The sequence below is a fragment of the Peromyscus leucopus genome, chromosome 4, assembly GCF_004664715.2.
Source record: "Peromyscus leucopus breed LL Stock chromosome 4, UCI_PerLeu_2.1, whole genome shotgun sequence".
Taxonomy (NCBI): Eukaryota; Metazoa; Chordata; class Mammalia; order Rodentia; family Cricetidae; genus Peromyscus; species Peromyscus leucopus.
Genome location: NC_051066.1, coordinates 134,245,724 through 134,263,696, shown reverse-complemented (window position 1 = coordinate 134,263,696; position 17,973 = coordinate 134,245,724). Strand labels below are relative to the sequence as shown.

The 17,973-nt window shown below is 47.4% G+C and overlaps 1 protein-coding gene across 1 annotated transcript in view; it reads right to left on the bottom strand.

Annotated features, from left to right (window-relative positions):
• The window catches only part of Ctnnbl1 (catenin beta like 1), a 185,449-nt gene that overhangs the window by 90,393 nt on the left and 77,083 nt on the right, over positions 1–17,973 (bottom strand). The window contains exons 6-9 of the mRNA XM_028861754.2: positions 12,978–13,071; positions 10,243–10,334; positions 1,413–1,485; positions 1,128–1,186 (exon numbers count right to left, since the gene is read on the bottom strand). Of these exons, the coding sequence (XP_028717587.1) occupies positions 1,128–1,186; positions 1,413–1,485; positions 10,243–10,334; positions 12,978–13,071 (318 nt within the window). The remainder of the gene's footprint in view (positions 1–1,127; positions 1,187–1,412; positions 1,486–10,242; positions 10,335–12,977; positions 13,072–17,973) is intronic.

Genomic DNA, 17,973 nt, shown 5'->3' with positions numbered 1-17,973 from the left:
CCCCTCAACCCTCTTCCACTGCGAACTATGACAGAAACAGACAAGCCCCTAAGGGACAGACACAGTGAAATAGAAGGGGAACACCTCTGAAACCACAGTTCAGGTCCAAAACCAACTCTGGCAGAGACCCCTACATCCTTGCTCCTACACAGTTCAACCCCACCAGCTCTCTTCGCCTTCTAATGTGCCCACAACCCAGGGGAGCCAATCCTATCTCATGTGAAGAGGTGCTGCTTCTCAACAGGACTGCTGAACCCCCTCACTCAGTAGTAGGGGCTCAAAATCTCAGGAAGGGATCTGGGCGGGTCTGCATACTAGAGCTGAGCAAAGGCTGGGAGAGCGCCTCTGAGCCCTGTAGGCAGCAGCCCCATAGGATCAGTGATTGCACAGGATAAGGCCGAGCACCTCATGGGGACCGGAAACAGGAAACAGCTTCACACCACAAAGCCCCATTTTTAGGGTAGAGGCCGAGTCACTTTAGGCTGGCACCACAGGGAAGCTGTGTGCAAACTGCCATCCCAGACACTCAACACTCTCCAGCCTGTATCCAAATGATCTATTTCCAGTGCTGTTTTGGATAACACAGATGAGGTTTGTTAGAAGAAATCTTGATGGCATTTCCACAACGCCAGCAGGCTAACGTTTCAACTGGATTTACATTTCTTTCATCAAACAAATGGCAGTTTCCAATTCCTCACTCCTGCCTGCAGTGCCACAACCGTCCCTACTGTCCCCATGACCTCAAGCCCGCTGTGCCGGAAGTGGCTCTCCCTGAGCTCATCTAGAGCCTGAATGAGCAGACTCCTTTAGGGGTGGACCAAAAGGAAGGAACAGAACAACGTCGGGAGTAAGGCAAATGAGCGTAACTGCTCTTTCTGGCCTAAGGATACAGAGGAAAGCTCGCTGCCTCTGGGCTAATAGTCAGGAAAGGACTCACCAGGTTCACAGTGACACTTTGTCAGAAAGAACCAGTGACTAAGAAAAGGAGGCAAACCGAGTGCCACCAGTGTGACCTCCAGCCTGCCCTGGTGCACCCCGTGGCTGTTCCTTCTCATGTTTTCCAGCTCCACCCACTTACGGCAGGCCATGGCCCTTCATGGCTCACAGGAAGCAGAAAGATTACTCACGGATAACTGCTGAAGAAGCACATCGATCCCATCCAGCTCCCCCAGCAACTCCCTGTTTTCTAAAAGGAGGAAAATAGAGGGAGAAAAAAAATGAAGCCAACTGTCAGATTTTACAGCCGTCTACCACTGATCCATCAGCAAACAAAATCAATATAGCTTGACAGAGCACAAAAGCTGCAGAGAGAGTGAGCAGAGGATCCGGGCGATGCCAAAGGCAAGTTCACCGGCTATGAGCATCTGAGTGTGGCTCCCAGCCTGGCCCTGTCTCTACGGGAGGGAGCTCACCATCATTGTCCTGGAGCAGGATGGCCAGCACTTCACTGCAGTACAGCTTGTTGGCATCGAAGGGCATCTTGGCCTGTAGGAAACAGATAGGAGAAAGCCATTAAGGCATCTCGATCCCTTTCTGGGCAAACTGTTCACCCACTAGAAATGAGGAAGTTAAAGGAAAAGCAGGTTAAGGGAGAACATGACTTAGTTCAGAGACTAGGCGCAGGTATTCCACAGTAAGTGGAGGAGGACGGTCATGGTAGCCCTGCCCAGTGTGTTGAATGCACCCTCCTCCACAAAGCCTACCTTGAGTCCATATTTTAAGTCCAAATACTGTGTGTGCCCAAGGCAAATAAGAGAAAGTTTTGAACTTATAAGATTAAAATGCATGAAACTCCAAATTACAAGTTACAACCACAAAATGAGGTTGTAAATTAGCTGATGCACAATCAGAGAAGTTGAAAAGAAAGCAAGCTCTTGTTCAGATTAGCTAAAAATATTTATAACGAAGTAGCTCCTTTTGGAATTTTTTTAATGTTTAATATTTAATTTAAAACCATAAACCTATCTGCTTGTAGGCCATAATCTGCCTACTATTTAAAAAGGAAACCGCATTAAATATGCAAAAATGTGTTAATATTTTAATACCTAAATTACTACCCACAATTCTTCCCCTGCTGTGTGCTCTGCAGCTTGAAGACTCAGAGGGGACACGTCCACTGCAGAGGCCATCTTTCATGGCTGTCCAGTGACTTCAATTGCAAGACTTCAACATGGCACCATCTACGGCACCCTTCGATACCGATGCAAGCAAGCCTCACTGGTGCTTTTATTTGTGGGAACTAGTTCCTTGAGATGCAGGCAGCAGAGGATGACTTTAATCAGCACCACCCTTGCTTTGTATTCAAGTTCTTAAAATGACAAATAACTTCTGTAGCTGCGGAGGCGAGGGCAAGTGTCCACACTGAAGCTAGGCCTTCTGCTATCACCTCGAGCCATTCCCAGATCTGTCTGGACGCTGACTTTGAACTTAAGGAGGAAGGGTGGTGGTGTCTAATCACGCAATAGCTAGCGCCGCTTCAGTTTTCTGTGCACGTCCTCCTCATCAAGCCAAAGTGCACCCCACAGGGTTTCGGGAGGACGGCGGCCTCTGACCCATCTCGGGTTAAAAGATCTGTAAGTGCAAGGTCGTACACATGCAGGCTGCACCGTATGTTCCCCAGCAAGCTGGAGGCCTTATTTCAAGAAATCTGTCTAACAGCCAGAGCTTAAGTACAGGCCAATGTATCACTCACCTGAAGAAAGATGCTTTTATAAACTTAAAACATGGGGTAGAAAGCCGAGCAGTGGGCATCTCTGTCAGAATCAAGGCTTCTTTAAAAAAATAAAATCACTTATTCTAATGACTTAAGCTTCCAGTGTGGCGCTTAGGTTTTAAGTAATTTTAGTCGTATCAACTTACATGCAGCTTTTCAAAAGCCAAGGTATTTTGAAACAGGACACTCTTAAATGAAGGGAGGGCCAGTGACAGCAGGCCACCACATCAATGGTCTTTCTGGGCTTCCATGCCTCTTGTCCTTTAGTGGATTTCATAAACTTCTGCCTCAAAGTTAGGAGGGGGTCTTTCTCTCCTTTCAGTAGCAATTAGTGAGCACTTGCTGTATGTAAGACAGATGAAGCACCACAGCCAACAGGTGAATTAAAGCCGACCCCTGTCACCGCTGCAGAACTTGCCACGACCTATGTGCCCCAAGGTCTGGTGTTTCCAGATTGACTGAGGTGACTGGGGTGGTGGACTGAATTCCCCACGGGCTATGATGAGATTTTCAGGGGAAAGCTGGTGACACCTGACAGCTGTGGAGCGCTGCATACTCCAGCTCAAGATCCCTTTCTTCTAATGACATCACACCTTTGTGAAGCAGGGTTTGGTAGCTGCTACATGAAAACCAGTGAAGAGTAGATGAGGAGGGATACTCCATTAGTAGTGACTGGAGCATTTAAGATGAAATCAATGATGCTTTCTTCTAATGTATAGGTGTTTCCCCTTCAAATAGCTACTGAATTGCTAGGATTCACACACACACACACACACACATACACACACACACACACACACACACACACACACACACACACACACACACACACACGAGCTAGCCCTCTGTATCTAACTACCTAATAAATCATCATGGTAAAAACAAAATTACTGAGAAAACAAGAACCAGTAACAAGATCTATGACCCAAATAAAGTTCTTTGTCTGTTTCTCCATCTGTAAAATGGAAATTAAAACAATACTTCTGGGATAGCAGTTAGGCAAGGGGTACTTGCCACAAAGCCTGACAACCTGATTTTGACTCCACCCCATGGTGGAGGGAGAGAAATGACTCCAGAAAGTTGTCCCCTGACCCTACATGCAGACCATGGTACACACATGCATACACTAAATAAATAAACAATCATAGGCAATACATTCTTTTTAAAACTAACCTTCTTTGAAGGGTTACTATTGAATCATGCAGAGTAATAGGAAAGCATCTAAGGCACAGTGTGGACTGAGGCTCCTGGACTGGAATCAGAATGTGTGAGTTAGTCCCGGCTCTAACCACTCACCATGCCGGGCTCACAGTCAAGTGACTCTGCTCTCTAACACAAGGTCTCCTATGTGGCACATCTTCCTTCTGAGGTGGCTGCACTAAATGAACTGAGTGAGCACTCTTCCCAAGCCTCCAGCACTGAGTCCTCTACTGCGGACTCCTGGTCATTCAGGGGAGCCCCAGTTCCTGCTCTCTGCAATAGTAAGGAATCTCTAGTTTACCCAAAGTAAAAAACCCAAATCGGAAGTCTATCACCTTTTTCTTAAAACAGAAGCTCCCTTTTTGAGAAATCGGACAAAGGAGAGATCTAATCAGGAAACCAAAATGTTTAGACATGACCATTCCCAGCCCTGAGCCATGCAATGTGGAACTAGTCTGAGGCAGCTTGGCAAGAGGAGGCTGCTTTGGAGAGACCCAGGCCCAGCTTACTGGCTCTCCCACCCACTTCCATGAGGCTCTCTCCTCACCTGAAAACTGGGGACAGCTGCATGCTTTCGGCAGAGCCGTTTATGTGGACTAGAAATACACATGCACGGATCTAGAAGAGTATTTTACATGTGGCAGGCAGTTAATACATGAAAGTCAGTGTCAGCTGGGGAAAACGCAGAGACGATGGCGGCATGGACACTTGAAGCATGGACACTTGAAGCTGGGCAGCAGGAATGAGGAAGACTAACCCTTTGTGGCTAGCCAAAGACAAAATGTACCAAGGAAACGACTTCTATTGAATCTCAGCCAGAGATTCCACAATATAAACTGCCAAGTAACAAAGACATTTCAACGGAATGAGGAAGGAGGAGAGTTCACTGGGCAGCTACCATCTCTTGGATATTACAGTGTAAACCAGGGGGACTTGGAGCTTGCAGGGTTCTTCCATCCAGAAGCATGGTGATCCTAAATCTTCCAGCTGTCAGAGTAATTGCAGAGTCAAGCATAGGTTTGTGCTCAACATGGACTAGCCTTGAATAAAATTAAACTTCTTCTTGGGAGCTGCTGCTTTTTTGGAAAGTAGGAAACAATTATGCTACCACCCACGGCCAGAGGCTGGAGGTTATATCTGCAGTTCACCTGAACACAGGTGGGGGCAGGGGTCAGACACATTGCCAGTCCCTTACAACTGTCAAAGCAACCTCCAGTCACCCAGGCCTGAGGAGCTTGCATCAGCCAGCCATACCGGCTGCTTAACTTGACCAGTTGTGAATTGATTAGCTCGTGCTGAATGTGGCAATGGTTCCTGGAATGTTGATTTAACTGGAAACTCAGTGGGAATCCCAATTTCATTCTTTAGAAAACTTCTGGTTTTAGTGTGATTTTCAATAGCACACGACATCCCAACATTTGCAGTGCCCATGTAAAAAACTGATGTAGTGTCTCTCCTGCCAGAGACACTTATCTGTTCACTTGCTAATCCATCTAATACCATTCTCTGCAATGGGTCTTATCCTCCTTAGGACAAATTCCAGAGGTTTCATTTGGTGGATGAAAAAGCCCCATGACTCTTGCTACATGCTGCTAGGCTACCAGCATGAAGCAGCATGATCTGCATCTAACGTGCCTGCCACCCATTGGCCCTCACTGAGAATTACTGAAGGATCCCTAAATAAGTATGGATCGTCCGTCAAAATGGAGGGTTTAATCCAACAAGCTAGACATAAGGCTTCCAGAATTTCAGCTCTGAGACTCTCCCTCCCATCACTCACCATGAGGGCTTGCTAAAACCCGAGGCTCAACCCTAGTTTTGAAGATTAAGTATAGCTGGGAGGATCTAAGACTCTGTAAGGAACCACAAAAGAAAAGACTGGGGGAGATGCAAGAGAGAGCGAGCCAGGCCTGGGTCTTCCACTCAGGATATCCTGGTAAGGAGGTCAGCTGGGTGATGAGATCACCTTTACTTTCTGGATGAAGAAAAGGTGTCCCAGTGTGTGGCACAAGTGTGGTTGGACACTGGAACCCAGACCTGCTAACCAGGAGAAATCCATTAGGAAGAACCTGAAGGGGCTGGTTTTCAGGAACCAGAATGGCAGATGGGCTGGAGGCAAAGCAGCCTCATGGGAAGGCCCATGAGAACACACTTCTGGCGGTGTGGGTTAAGTGCCCGCTCCAGCTCTGCCCATGAGAACACACTTCCGGCAGTGTGGGTTAAGTGCCCGCTCCAGCTCTGCCCATGAGAACACACTTCCGGAGGTGTGGGTTAAGTGCCCGCTCCAGCTCTGCCCAGGTGGATTTGGGCAAGGCACTTAGTTAGCATCTGTAGGTCTGGACTTTTAGTTACTTATCCACAATACCACTTATGCACTTCCTTCCAAGTCTAAGAACAATGCAGACTATGGAAGAGTAGGGACTCAAGCTGTCTCACAGTGGTTCTGTATATTTAAAAATACAGAAGAAAAAAAGGTACTGTGTCTGGTAGAGACAGGGACATAAGCAAAACAGAGGCCTGACATTTTTATTTTTGTAGTACAGAGGATAAGCAAAGGAACTATGCAACAGGTAACAAGGCTAAAGTTTCAGAGCTGAGGAATGAAAAGACCAGACTAAGCCAGAAGGGGCCTTAAAGCAGGCAGGAAGGTGGGCTCCGAAGCAGAGGTGTGTCCATCACGGCAGGCCGGTGGAGAGCCACTGAAAATGAAGTAGCTTTCCCACTGTATCAGTCTGTAGGATAAGGACAGAAAAGAGGCTTCACTTTCTAGAGCCCAGTAGATCTTAGTGAGGGATATACACTAAGACTATACAAGGAACGTTTCTAGAATATACTAACAGTAGAACCTGAGATGGTACATGTGTGTCTAGTTTTGTGTCAAGTTGATACAAGGTAGTCATCTGAGAGGAGGAAATCTTGGGTGAAAAATAGCCTCCATAACATCAGGCTATAAGCAAGTCTGTAGGGTGGTTTCTTCATTGGTGATTGGTGGGGGAGGGCTCAGCCCATTGTGGGTGGTACCACCCCTGGGCTAGTAGTCCTGAGTTCTGTGAGAAAGCAGACTGAGCAAGCCATGAAGAGCAAGCTTGTCATCAGCTCCTGCCTCTGGGTTCCAGCTGTTTTGAGTCCTAACCTGACTTCCTTCAATGACTGCACTACAATGTGGAAGTATAATCTAAATTAAACCTTTCCTCCCCGTCTTGCTTTTGGACATGGTGTTTCATCACAGCAACAGTAACCCTAATTAGGACAGTAGTCTTGGTTTTTAAAGCTGCACTAGTGATCTCAACACAAACCATGCTGAAAGCCCTGGCTGCCTGGATGGTCACAACTGAAAAGCATTCTCATATTAGTCTTCAGTCACCTCATGGGACCTCAGTGGTGGGAAAGAGAATCTGTTTTCTAAAGAAAACAAGGTAGATGAGTGAAGGACTGGCTGCGGCCACAAGCCCCCAGGGAGGACCAGCTCTGGGCCTAGCCCTCCTAGGGCTGCTTCCCAGGCTGATGCTGGTGAAGAATACAACGTGCACTCTCTTAGGCTGGGGAACCAGAACGAAGCCTCTTCAAAAGTCATGGCTTCTTGCTGGCCTCCCTTCAGCCTGGCTTGCTTCTGTGAACGTTCCAAACGTTCCACCCAGCACTGGGTTTTTCTAAGGGGACTTGCTTCCCAGTAAAACTACCAAACAGCAATTCACTGTTTAAATACCGGAAACCTCGAACATGGTTTTAGATAGCAATGAGGCTATTCCTGTCCAGGGGATTATACAAATTTCTGTGCCCTAAGGCAAAACTCAATAATAGCTTGCTAAAATAGCAAATGGAGTTCAGACTAAACACCCAAAGTTCTCAATTTCTCTCCCTATATAACCAGTTCCAAAAAAAAGAAAGAATGAGCAAGAGCCAAACAGAGACAGAGAAACAGAGACAGAGAGACAGAGGCAGAGAGACAGAGACAGAGAAACAGAGACAGAGAAACAGAGACAGAGGCAGAGACAGGCAGAGACAGAGGCAGAACGAGAAGAGCAAGTAAAAGAAGGGTGTTGTGGCACATTTGAATACACGTCAAAGGACAGAGACATTTTTATTTTTATTATTATTAAGAGATTTTCTATTCATTTTACGTACCAACCACAGATTTCCTGTCCTCCCTCCTTCCAATAGAGAAATTTTAAAGAATGATTCTTAAATTCATTATTAAGTCCCAAGGAACTGAAAAAACTTGTCCTGACTTCACAGAGAGAAAAACTATTAGATTATTTTATGTGTTTTCAGATAGGACCCTACTATCTATCCCATCCCATCAGCTATGACTCTCCTCTCTTCCACCACTCATTCCCAAAGTGTTTCAAAGGCCTTGAGAATGGGAACACATACTGGATACTGAGGCAGGAGGTGGGAAAGGAACTGTCTGCAAATTACGTACGGATTAGTCAAAGCACATCCAGACTCAGAAGTCCAAAGGAAGATGCAAAGATGGCAGTGTTGAATTAGCTACCTGCTGGCTACAGGCCTAAGTGGGAGGAGGAGAGGGCTTGCAGGGGGCTCAGTGCATTGGGCCCTGCCTGGCAAAGGCGCCTGTCTCCACATAGTACCTACCAGGTGGGCTTAGTATCCTTTGATAGGCATATGCGTGTCTATGTTGCTGGTTAATGGGAGCCAATGGTTATGCAAGTAGGGCTGGAGAAGACCTAGACTGTCAGGGAGAACCTTCCCCTTAGCCCTGCTAAGACAAAGAGGATGACCTGATACACCCCAGACTTTCAGGACAAGCCATGACCACTTCAAGAATCACTTCTCCTTAAAGCGTTCCTTGTCACCTTGTCAGCTGAGGACCACGGTAGTGACACACAGGCTACTGCCTCCTATTACACAGTTGGTCAAGCTAATGGCTGTGCCCTCCTTTTCTCATATATTCTATGGGATAGCACTCATTGTTAAAAAGATGGTGACACCATGCTAAGAAAGAAAATGAACCCAATAGACTTGAGAACAAGGGATACAAATATGAAGCTTAAAAATGTATAGGAATAGCTATATTATTGTTGGTTTGAGACAAGCTCATATAGCCCAGGCTGGCCTGCAACTTGCTATGGAGGTAGAGGAGGACTTTGAACTTCTGATCCTTCTTCTCCCACCTCCTATGTGTTGAGATTATAGGCATATACGGGCACACTACCCACTGAACTATTTCCCCAAGCCCATGAATGGCCATTAAACAGCCAGAAGCCAATATGTGTTCTTTGATTTTAAAATCTAAATTAAAATACCATAGCATCAGTTTTCACTTGTAAGCGTAAAAAGAAAACCTTAAGTTTAATAATGCCTGGTGTTGTAAGGGAACAGCAAGAAACCTTCTCACATCAGTGGGACAATCTTGACAGGTGACAAGTCTGCAACACCTACCTCAGATGCTGATGCAAATACCCTTTGGCCTGATCATTTCACTCCCAAGGTTTATCATGCAGAGAAGCTGAGGTAAGTGCATCAGAATAGTGTTTGGATGTGATACTCGCTGCAAACTGCTTACAACCGGCACAAGTTGGAAACAGAAGTAGTTCAGTTACAACTGAGAGCTAGGGATGGGATGAAGCTCGGTTGCTGGGATGCTGCTGAGCACGCACAAGACCCTGGGCCCAATCCCCACCACTGCAGACTGGGCAAGGTGGCACACGCCTAGAATCCCGCACTTGGAGAGTAGACACAAGATCAGAAATTCAAGGTCTCCTGGGTTACAGGCCAGCCTGGGCTCCATGAATCCCTAGCTCAAAAGATAATAATAATTTTGGTCTATGTGCCCAATGGAACTCTAGGCAATCATTATTAGTTCAGTGAAAAAACAATCTGGATCAGGAAACACTATATAATTCTTTTAATGTCACACACAAACAACACTATCTCCTACATATGTACAGAAAATTTCTGAAAGAATGATATACAATATTGTTAACAACAGATAGTTTTAAGGAGTGGAACTCAAAAAGATCTTTTTTTTTTTTTTTTTTTTCTTCGTTTTTCGAGACAGGGTTTCTCTGTATAGCTTTGCGCCTTTCCTGGAACTCACTTGGTAGCCCAGGCTGGCCTCGAACTCACAGAGATCCACCTGGCTCTGCCTCCCAAGTGCTGGCATTAAAGGCGTGTGCCACCACCGCCCGGCAAAAAAAGATCTTTTTAAAAAGTGGGGGAGGGAAAGATACGTAACAAAAGGGCAAGAAGTACCAGAAGCTTCCCAAACTAGACCTTAGGGCCAGGGGCTGACAATCTCCATCAACACCCTGGCCCCAGCCACCCCCAGAGCTGAGACATGAGTGACAGGGCCACTGCCCCCTTACCTTCAACCTCTTCAACAGCCACTGCAGGAGCCCCTGCTGGGCAGCCTCTGTGCACATCTCTGGACGGAACTCGGCCATGTTTTCCACGATAGCTGAAAGAGACAGACACCCGTCACTGGGGAGGCCATCTCTGCTTCCACCTGCGGCAAGCGCGCTCCCCCGACAGACACTCTATTCTTCTTCCCACTTTCCCACAGTCCTCCCAGCCAGATGCTGTTGTCACTTTCAGACTAACCAGGGAGCTGCTAGGGTTGTTTTTTTCCTTCAAGTTATGTTACAAGTAAAAGTCATAAGTGAAAATGAGGGAATTCACAGAAGGGATAAGGGACAGGTTTTTATGCTAATAGAGGCAACTCCAGAGCAGAGCATGGAGCTGGGTGGAGAGCTGCCTTGCAAGGCCTACTTAGACCCAGAGGTCTGCAGCTAGTCATGGACAGGGCAGAAGGCCCTGGGGCAAGGCAGTCTCTGCCTTTTCCAACTTCTCCGTCCTAGTTCTCTCTCTCTGAACCAGGTGGAGACCAGGACACTGCCAGGGCGGCAAGCATGATCTTCTTAATGGAACAAAATAATGTGTGGGAAGGGGAAAGGCCATGTCGGCAGAGGCAGCTGCTAGGTACCTGGAAGCAAATAATTGGTCCTGTATCTTCTACAACAGTCAAAGTGTGACTTAATAGGAAAATTAAAAATTAGGAGGCAAAGGGAAAAAGCTATTACATGATATGACATCAAGAAGAAGGGCATTTAAAAATTACCATTGTCCTTACCACATCAAAAGCTTTCCTTCCCCTCAGGGCCCCTTGGCTTCCTATCTTAGAACAGGTCACTCTCACAAAGCAGAGACTGTTCTGTGTCCCCTAGCACAAGGGCCAGAACATGTTGGGTCTGAAATCTGAGGAGAAAGAGCTAAAGAGAACACTCTCAGCCCTTGCTCCTTCACCTAAGTCAGGCTCAAGGGCCAGTGGGGAACAGGGCGTTCCCGAGGGAGGGGACACGACACTGTGGGAGTGAGTAGCACAGGGACCCAAGAGATGAAACATCCTCAATCAACTCACTGGCTGTATCTTGTTCTGCTTAGACGTTACACGGCCCCCTGCTGCCCACTGGAAACAAAGCCACACTTTCTGCTTTGGTTCACAGGGTCTTCCAAATCTGGACAGACTTACTCTTCCTGCCCAATGCCACAAGCCCACATCCTGCTCTCATTTTCCAAAAGCAGTCTCAACTTAGCAAAAGATACTCCTGGCCCAAGACAGCTCCACTCATCCTCCACTGGCAAAGGGCGCCTAACTCCTCATTCAGCCCCAGTCAGCTCCCTTGCAACAACCTGAAGGCCTTCCTCTCAGCTCCCACAATGCCTCTTACTGGCTCTAATTATAGATTTTTGTCACCAGCACGCTTTCCTCTCTGATCTAGACTTGCATTAACCATGCCTAACTCATCCTGATCTGTCCTAGCTCTCAGCACCATGTCTGACAGACACTGGGCACCCAAGGCAGGAGGCAGGGATGAGGATGAGGACCGTGGTGGGTGCCTAAGCAGAAAGCAGACAGATCTTTCAGACCGGTGCTTTTCCCATCACCCAGGCCCTTTTAAGCCAGTTAAGACTTTTGATAAGCTTTCAATGTTGCAAAATCCAGCATCAGGCTAACAGATGGCAATGCCAAATTCTGCCTCTCCACCAGAGCCAGCCCCCAACCACGGGCTGTTGCGTTCGCCTCTCTTACTCCCTGGGTGCCCATCTTCGCTCTTCTTTACAATAATCCACACTGAAGAGTCTAGAACTACAAGGGAAATCTGCAGTAAACACATAGAGGAGCCAGGAGGGAAACTAATCTCATCGAAATTCCTGCTTCCACTCGGCCTCCTTCATTTCTGGAGCTCTGCTTGCAGAGATGCCACAGCTGGTTTTGCACAACAGTGGCCAGTGAGGAAGCGGCCTGCTCAAAGGCACAATGCTAAATAGGCCGCCAGCGCGGCAACTCTGCAAAAGGGGAAACTGGAAAGATTTGAGGGGGAGGAAAAGAACTGTGGGGAATCCATTCAAGTGAACAGGACACAGGGGCAGTACTTGAACTTACTGAACAAAGCCATCTGGCTGAAAAAGACAAGGAAACACTAGTTCTTCTCAGAACAAAGGCCTTTCCTGTAATGGCCACAGTCCACAGACACTGCAGCTCCACTGAAGAAAGGTGAGAAGAGAAGCCAACACAAAATCACTAACAAATATGAAACCTGGGCTTCCTGGGGCAGGAGTGGGGCCCTGCAGGGATTTCATCTCAACTTGTGGAGGCAAAGGCTTCGATGGAGAGATGCTTCAGTGGTTAAGAGCTCATATTGCTCTTGCAGAAGATCTGGGTTTGGTTCCCAGCACCCACATCAGATGGCTCACAAATCTTCTAACTCCAGCACACGAAATCAAAGAAGGATCTTTAGGCTACCACAAGGATGTGTAAATACTCCCCAACATACATACATAATTAAAACAGAGCTGAATCTTGGAATAAAGTGTAGGAGCCAGCACGTTTTCTCTTGGAAGGATACCCCCTTAATGGATTTCAGCTTTTGTTGCCTGATGCTAAACCAAAGCTGTACTTAGATGAAAAGAACACATGGGTCTTCACTTCTGGAAGGGTAGTTTGGGAGCACAGAGGAGGAAAAACAAAAAGTACTTGGTTGTTGAGGCTTGCAGAAAAGGGAAGTGAACAGCACGCCCCAGCTAAGCGCCTGCTCCTCACCTAGGGTGTTGTGGACGCCATCGGCCTCCTCTCTCACGGACTCATCCAGACGCTCCAGATTCTGTACCAAGAGTGCTACCACCTGCCCGTCCACCTGCAGGAACAGAGAAGCAATGGGAGAGAAGGATGCATCACAAACCAGTTCCCACATGTTCCCGTTCCCACAGTCCCAGCTCCAATTTGAATGAACAAACTTGTGCAGAACTGGCAGTTTGCAGTGTTCTCTTCCAGGCACCCTGTGCAAGGAAGGGGCAACACTGTTATCCTAACTCACGGTGGGCAAACCAGAGCTGAAGGATGCAAAGGAAAACTCAAGGTTACAAAGCTGCTGAACACAAGTTCTCAAGTTCATTCTCCCACTCCACTTCCCCCAATCTCTCTCTGTCTCAGTGGTAGCCACACATGGTGTAAACAGTTCGTGAGGCATTTGGGCAGAGCATGCTTTTAGACCACTGGGTATCTGGGGGAGGAGGGGGTGCCATTTAAAACCTTGGCTGACGTCAAAATTCTGTGCTCAACTCTAACATTCCAACTTTACATGCTAAGCTTTTACAAAATCATTAGTTCTGAAGAATTTCTAGTTCCCTCTTTAAAAAGGTAATAGTAACATGACCAAATGTCTTATGTCTAGACTACATGTAATACCTAAACTATTGTATCTCTTACCTGATTCACACCTTTTCAGGTAGTAGGAAACCCACAGTAGCTACATCACACAGCCAATAGCACACAGCTGCTAAGAGTGACAGCCAAAGCCAGGTTTCCTTATATGACCATCTGCATAACATGGGTTCCGGGTCACTGCCTGTGGGTAACCCCAGGGCATGCAGGAAGGAAGTAAGGAAGACCCCACTTTTCTTTCCTTGAGAAGTGACTGTTCAGCTAACATAGTTGTAATCAGGCACCCAGGAAGACATGCCTGTTGCATGCCTGCTATATACAGTATCCCCCTTCCCAATGCCTTGCTTGCCTTATATAGGAAATGAAGATAAAGAGGCATTCTGTAGCAATCACAGGAAAATGTGGGGTACTATTTTTGGTTGAAGGAACGACTCAAAATGTCCAGGGGCAAATTTGCATCTAGCTCTACACCCATTCCCTGCCTAATCATCCACCAGTCACCCCACCGGCAAAGAAAAAACCAAGTTCTTTGACAGCAAGTCCCTCACCTCATGCACCCTGGCACACTTCCAGGTCTTGAACAACTCTGCACATAGCAGATGCCTGAGAAACCTTACCTCATCCAAAGAAACGTATGCACACTCGCTGTGTGCACCATGATGGGCTCACAGACAGTATTTCATCTACCCAGACATAAGGCTCACAACTCTCACAACAGACCACACAATAAGGCTCAGAGAGGTCACAAAGCTGGTGGCAGAAGTGACCAACTCTATTCCTTTGGTGAGAACAGAAAGGCAACGAGGAGGAAGGCAAAAGCAGTGAGCGCATGTCCCCAACTCTTTCTGAGCCTTGTGTAGAAAGCTGGCACTTGCCGGGCGGTGGCGGCACACACCTTTAGTCCCAGCACTCAAGAGGCAAAGGTAGGTGGATCTCTGTGAGTTCAAGACCAGCCTGGTCTACAGAGTGAGTTCCAGGACAGCCAGGCTACACAGAGAAACCCTGTCAAGAAACACTGCCCCTGTCCGTCCACCCTTCCCCCGTCACCCCCCCATCACCGCCCCCCCCCCCCCCCCCCCCCCCCCCCCCCCCCCCCCCCCGCGCCTCTACAGAGCTAGTTCAACAAAGCCTACGGATGGCAGCAATGACAAGAGGGACAGGTGCCAAGTAAGGCCTCTTTGTTCCTTCTGGGTGAGACTCAGAGGCAACGTGTGGACACCGTAAAAATCTGCAATGACTGACCTGTCTGCATACCCAATCACTAGTGAGTGGAGCTTTCTAAGCTCTCCCCTGTGCCTTGGAGGAAGAAACAGGAAGGGAGCCCACTAGAGGGGAGCTGGTGCCAGACTGAGGGAGGGCTGCAGGCACAAAAAGCGCTGCCTTCCCCATTCTGTCAAGAGACACACAATCTTGCTCTCAAGTCTCACAGCCAACAAGAACATTAAAGTGTTTCCTCTAATAAACTGAAAAATCGGTGCATGGGAAGAGAAACAGAAAACATCTGGGGGCAGACCATGTCACAACTTGTTTTTTCCTGCACCACTCTGATGGACATAATCCCCCCCCCCCCCCCCCGGGCCATCCTACCGTGGTGAACACAACAGCTCTTCTGGGTAGCACAATGCCTGTCACGGCCCGACCACACTACAGGCCGGCCGCCGCCGCCGCCGCCGCCGCCGCTGGCCACTTTATCTGCATTATTTGTCTCTTTCCTGGACTCTTAGTTAGGCTTCCCATCTCTGCTGTCTGGAAACTGGCGGAGATGGTGGCAGTGAGCAACGCACTTAGCTCCTAGAGCCGAATGGATACGGATGATGTGTGTCTGGCTGGGGGAAAGCCTTTTTTCTTGTTACGGAAATCTAACTTCTAACAGGCAGACTTTTTAAGCTTGCAAAGTGTGAAACTCGATGTTTAGCTGGGTTAGATGCAATTTTATCTGATTGCAGGAGGGCCGAAAGCAGTCAAAATACATTTAGCTCAGAAAACCCTTAGAAGAGTATTTGTATTATGCATGGCTCTGGAGTCGTCTAGTAAGGAGTGCAAATTAGCATTCTGCCTACTTCCTGCAGCCCCGGGGCCTACATTCAATTTTCTGGACCTGTGACCAAGTCTGAAACTAAAAACAAATCCTGCTTGGGGATTAAAGCACCAGCCAGGGCAGCCCTAACCTTGGAAATGAGGACTGTCTGAGGCCTGGCATTTTCTGATAAGTCTCCGGTTATTTCTGCTTGTTAGCAGGTCCCCCAACAGCAGGTCTCACTCCGACAAAGTTCGAGGGCATGATCAGACATCTTTTTCCACTTGACCAAAGGGGAAGGATATAAGAAAGAGGAGGAAATAAGGAACCAGAGAGATGAGAGGGGCTGAAGAGGATTCCTTCTCTACCAGGCCCACTCTACAATACTCAAGAGCCAGATTGGAGTTCTCCATCCACTGTGAGTTTCAAAAATGTCATGTTTAAAAAAAAAACAAAAACAGCCCCCAAACATGTGGACTCTTGCTCAAATAAGTTTTGAATGTTGTAATGCTGAAGCAGGTCTACTGTCAACTCTTGAGATCTGGGCCTCCACCCCTGCCCTACCCACAGCTGCCTGTGCCGTTCTTATAAACATCCAGGCAGACACTTGCTAATTCCCTGTCTACAGTCTGTCCATGCAGGTCGTCTCAGAGGCCTACAGGACCCAGAACTCCTCCCCACACCTGGGTGCACTCTGTCAGGTGGCCCCTCTCATTCTCTCCCTGTGTCAAGCTCATTCTTGCCTTAGTCTCCGCCAGGGCCTCCCCTGCTCTGGGTCATTTTGAATGTCTGGTTTCTTTCTGTACCTAGAGCTCAGGAGAACCAGATATAATCCGACCTGCAGGTACTCAACATCACCTCATTCCATTTGAACTCCCCGAATGACCGTGATGCACTGTGGGTGGTTTATCTATTTCCCTGTCTCGTGTCTCACCCTCTGTAAGCAGCAACCCTGTCAGTCTTACTCAGAGCTACAACTATCTAGTTTCTAGGGTCAAGAGCAAGTCAGTGTGCAGTGAGCATCAAGTGAATGAAGAACAGACTGCCTTCTCGACATCCTGCCCTGCACCCTCATTACTGGTTTCTTTCTTTTAAATGAAACCTCCATCTTTGGATGTCTTATTTAGACCTGCACCATCCAAATATTTAAAAACAATTACTCAAAATGCTTTCTGCAACATTTTTTGAACTGAAAAATGTTTAAGTTCAACAAATATCCACAAACATGTCACTGTGTGGCAGATGATGCTTATCACCATCACCTGACATTTACAAATGTTCTAACATTACACCAGTCCTGGAAAATGGCCAGCAAGAAGTGGATGCTCTAAAAGGCCTCTAAAAAACTCACTGACTCCTCATGTCTACATTGTGTGACAGACACAACTGTTATCCCTACTGTGCAGTCGAAACATCACGTGGAATGTGGTGATACACTGTGTACCCAAGTAATTTTTGCCTGAAGATCAGAGAGACAAAGGAACAAGCCACTGCCACGACTTACCTCAGCTGAAAAGTCTTCAGTTCCTGTCTCCTTATGCCTAATATACCTTTCTCCGCCCCGCCATCACTTCCTTCTTAGTGCTGGGATTAAAGGCATGTGTGCTTGCCAAGCAAAGGCATGAGATCTCAAGTGCTGGGATTAAAGGTGTGTGCCACCACTGCCTGGCTCTGTTTCTCTCCTAGACTGAGTCAATCTCATTCCAGGGTAGTTTTGAACTCAGAGATCCAGGCGAATCTCTGCCTCCCAAGTGCTAGGATTAAAGGTGTGTGCCACCACTATCTGGCATCTACGTTTAATCTAGTGGCTTGTTCTGTTCTCTGATCTTCAGGCAAATTTTATTAGGGTACACAATATATCACCATAGTGAAAGATTAGGCCATTTGCCCAGAGCACACAGTGAGTGGCAGAGCGGCAGCCCTGACCAGTTTCCCAGTGGGATCACAACTTGGAAAAGGAACTGGTCCACAGACACTATAATCCAATGTGGCAACTTCCCAGGGACCAAACTCTGCTGAGGAGATGAGATGGAAAAGCTCCAAAGAGAAGAGCTGAGGCTGGAGGAGGCTTGATGGGATGATGTGAAGGGTTCCAGAAAGCCCAGGGAGGCACTCACTGCAGGCCATCACTGTCTGGTCACTACACTCAGGAAACACATGTCTGTGGAGGGTAAGCCAGGGGGTTCTCACCAATGCAATAAACCTCACATCTATGATCTCCAGAGAAGTCCATCTTCCAGGCTCCTAAATTGATTTGTTCCAAAGCACAAATACTCCCTTTGTGTATACAGAACAGCAATGAATGTGATCTGAAATTTAAAACCCCAAAGGTTCCCAACAATGCCAGGACAGCACTTT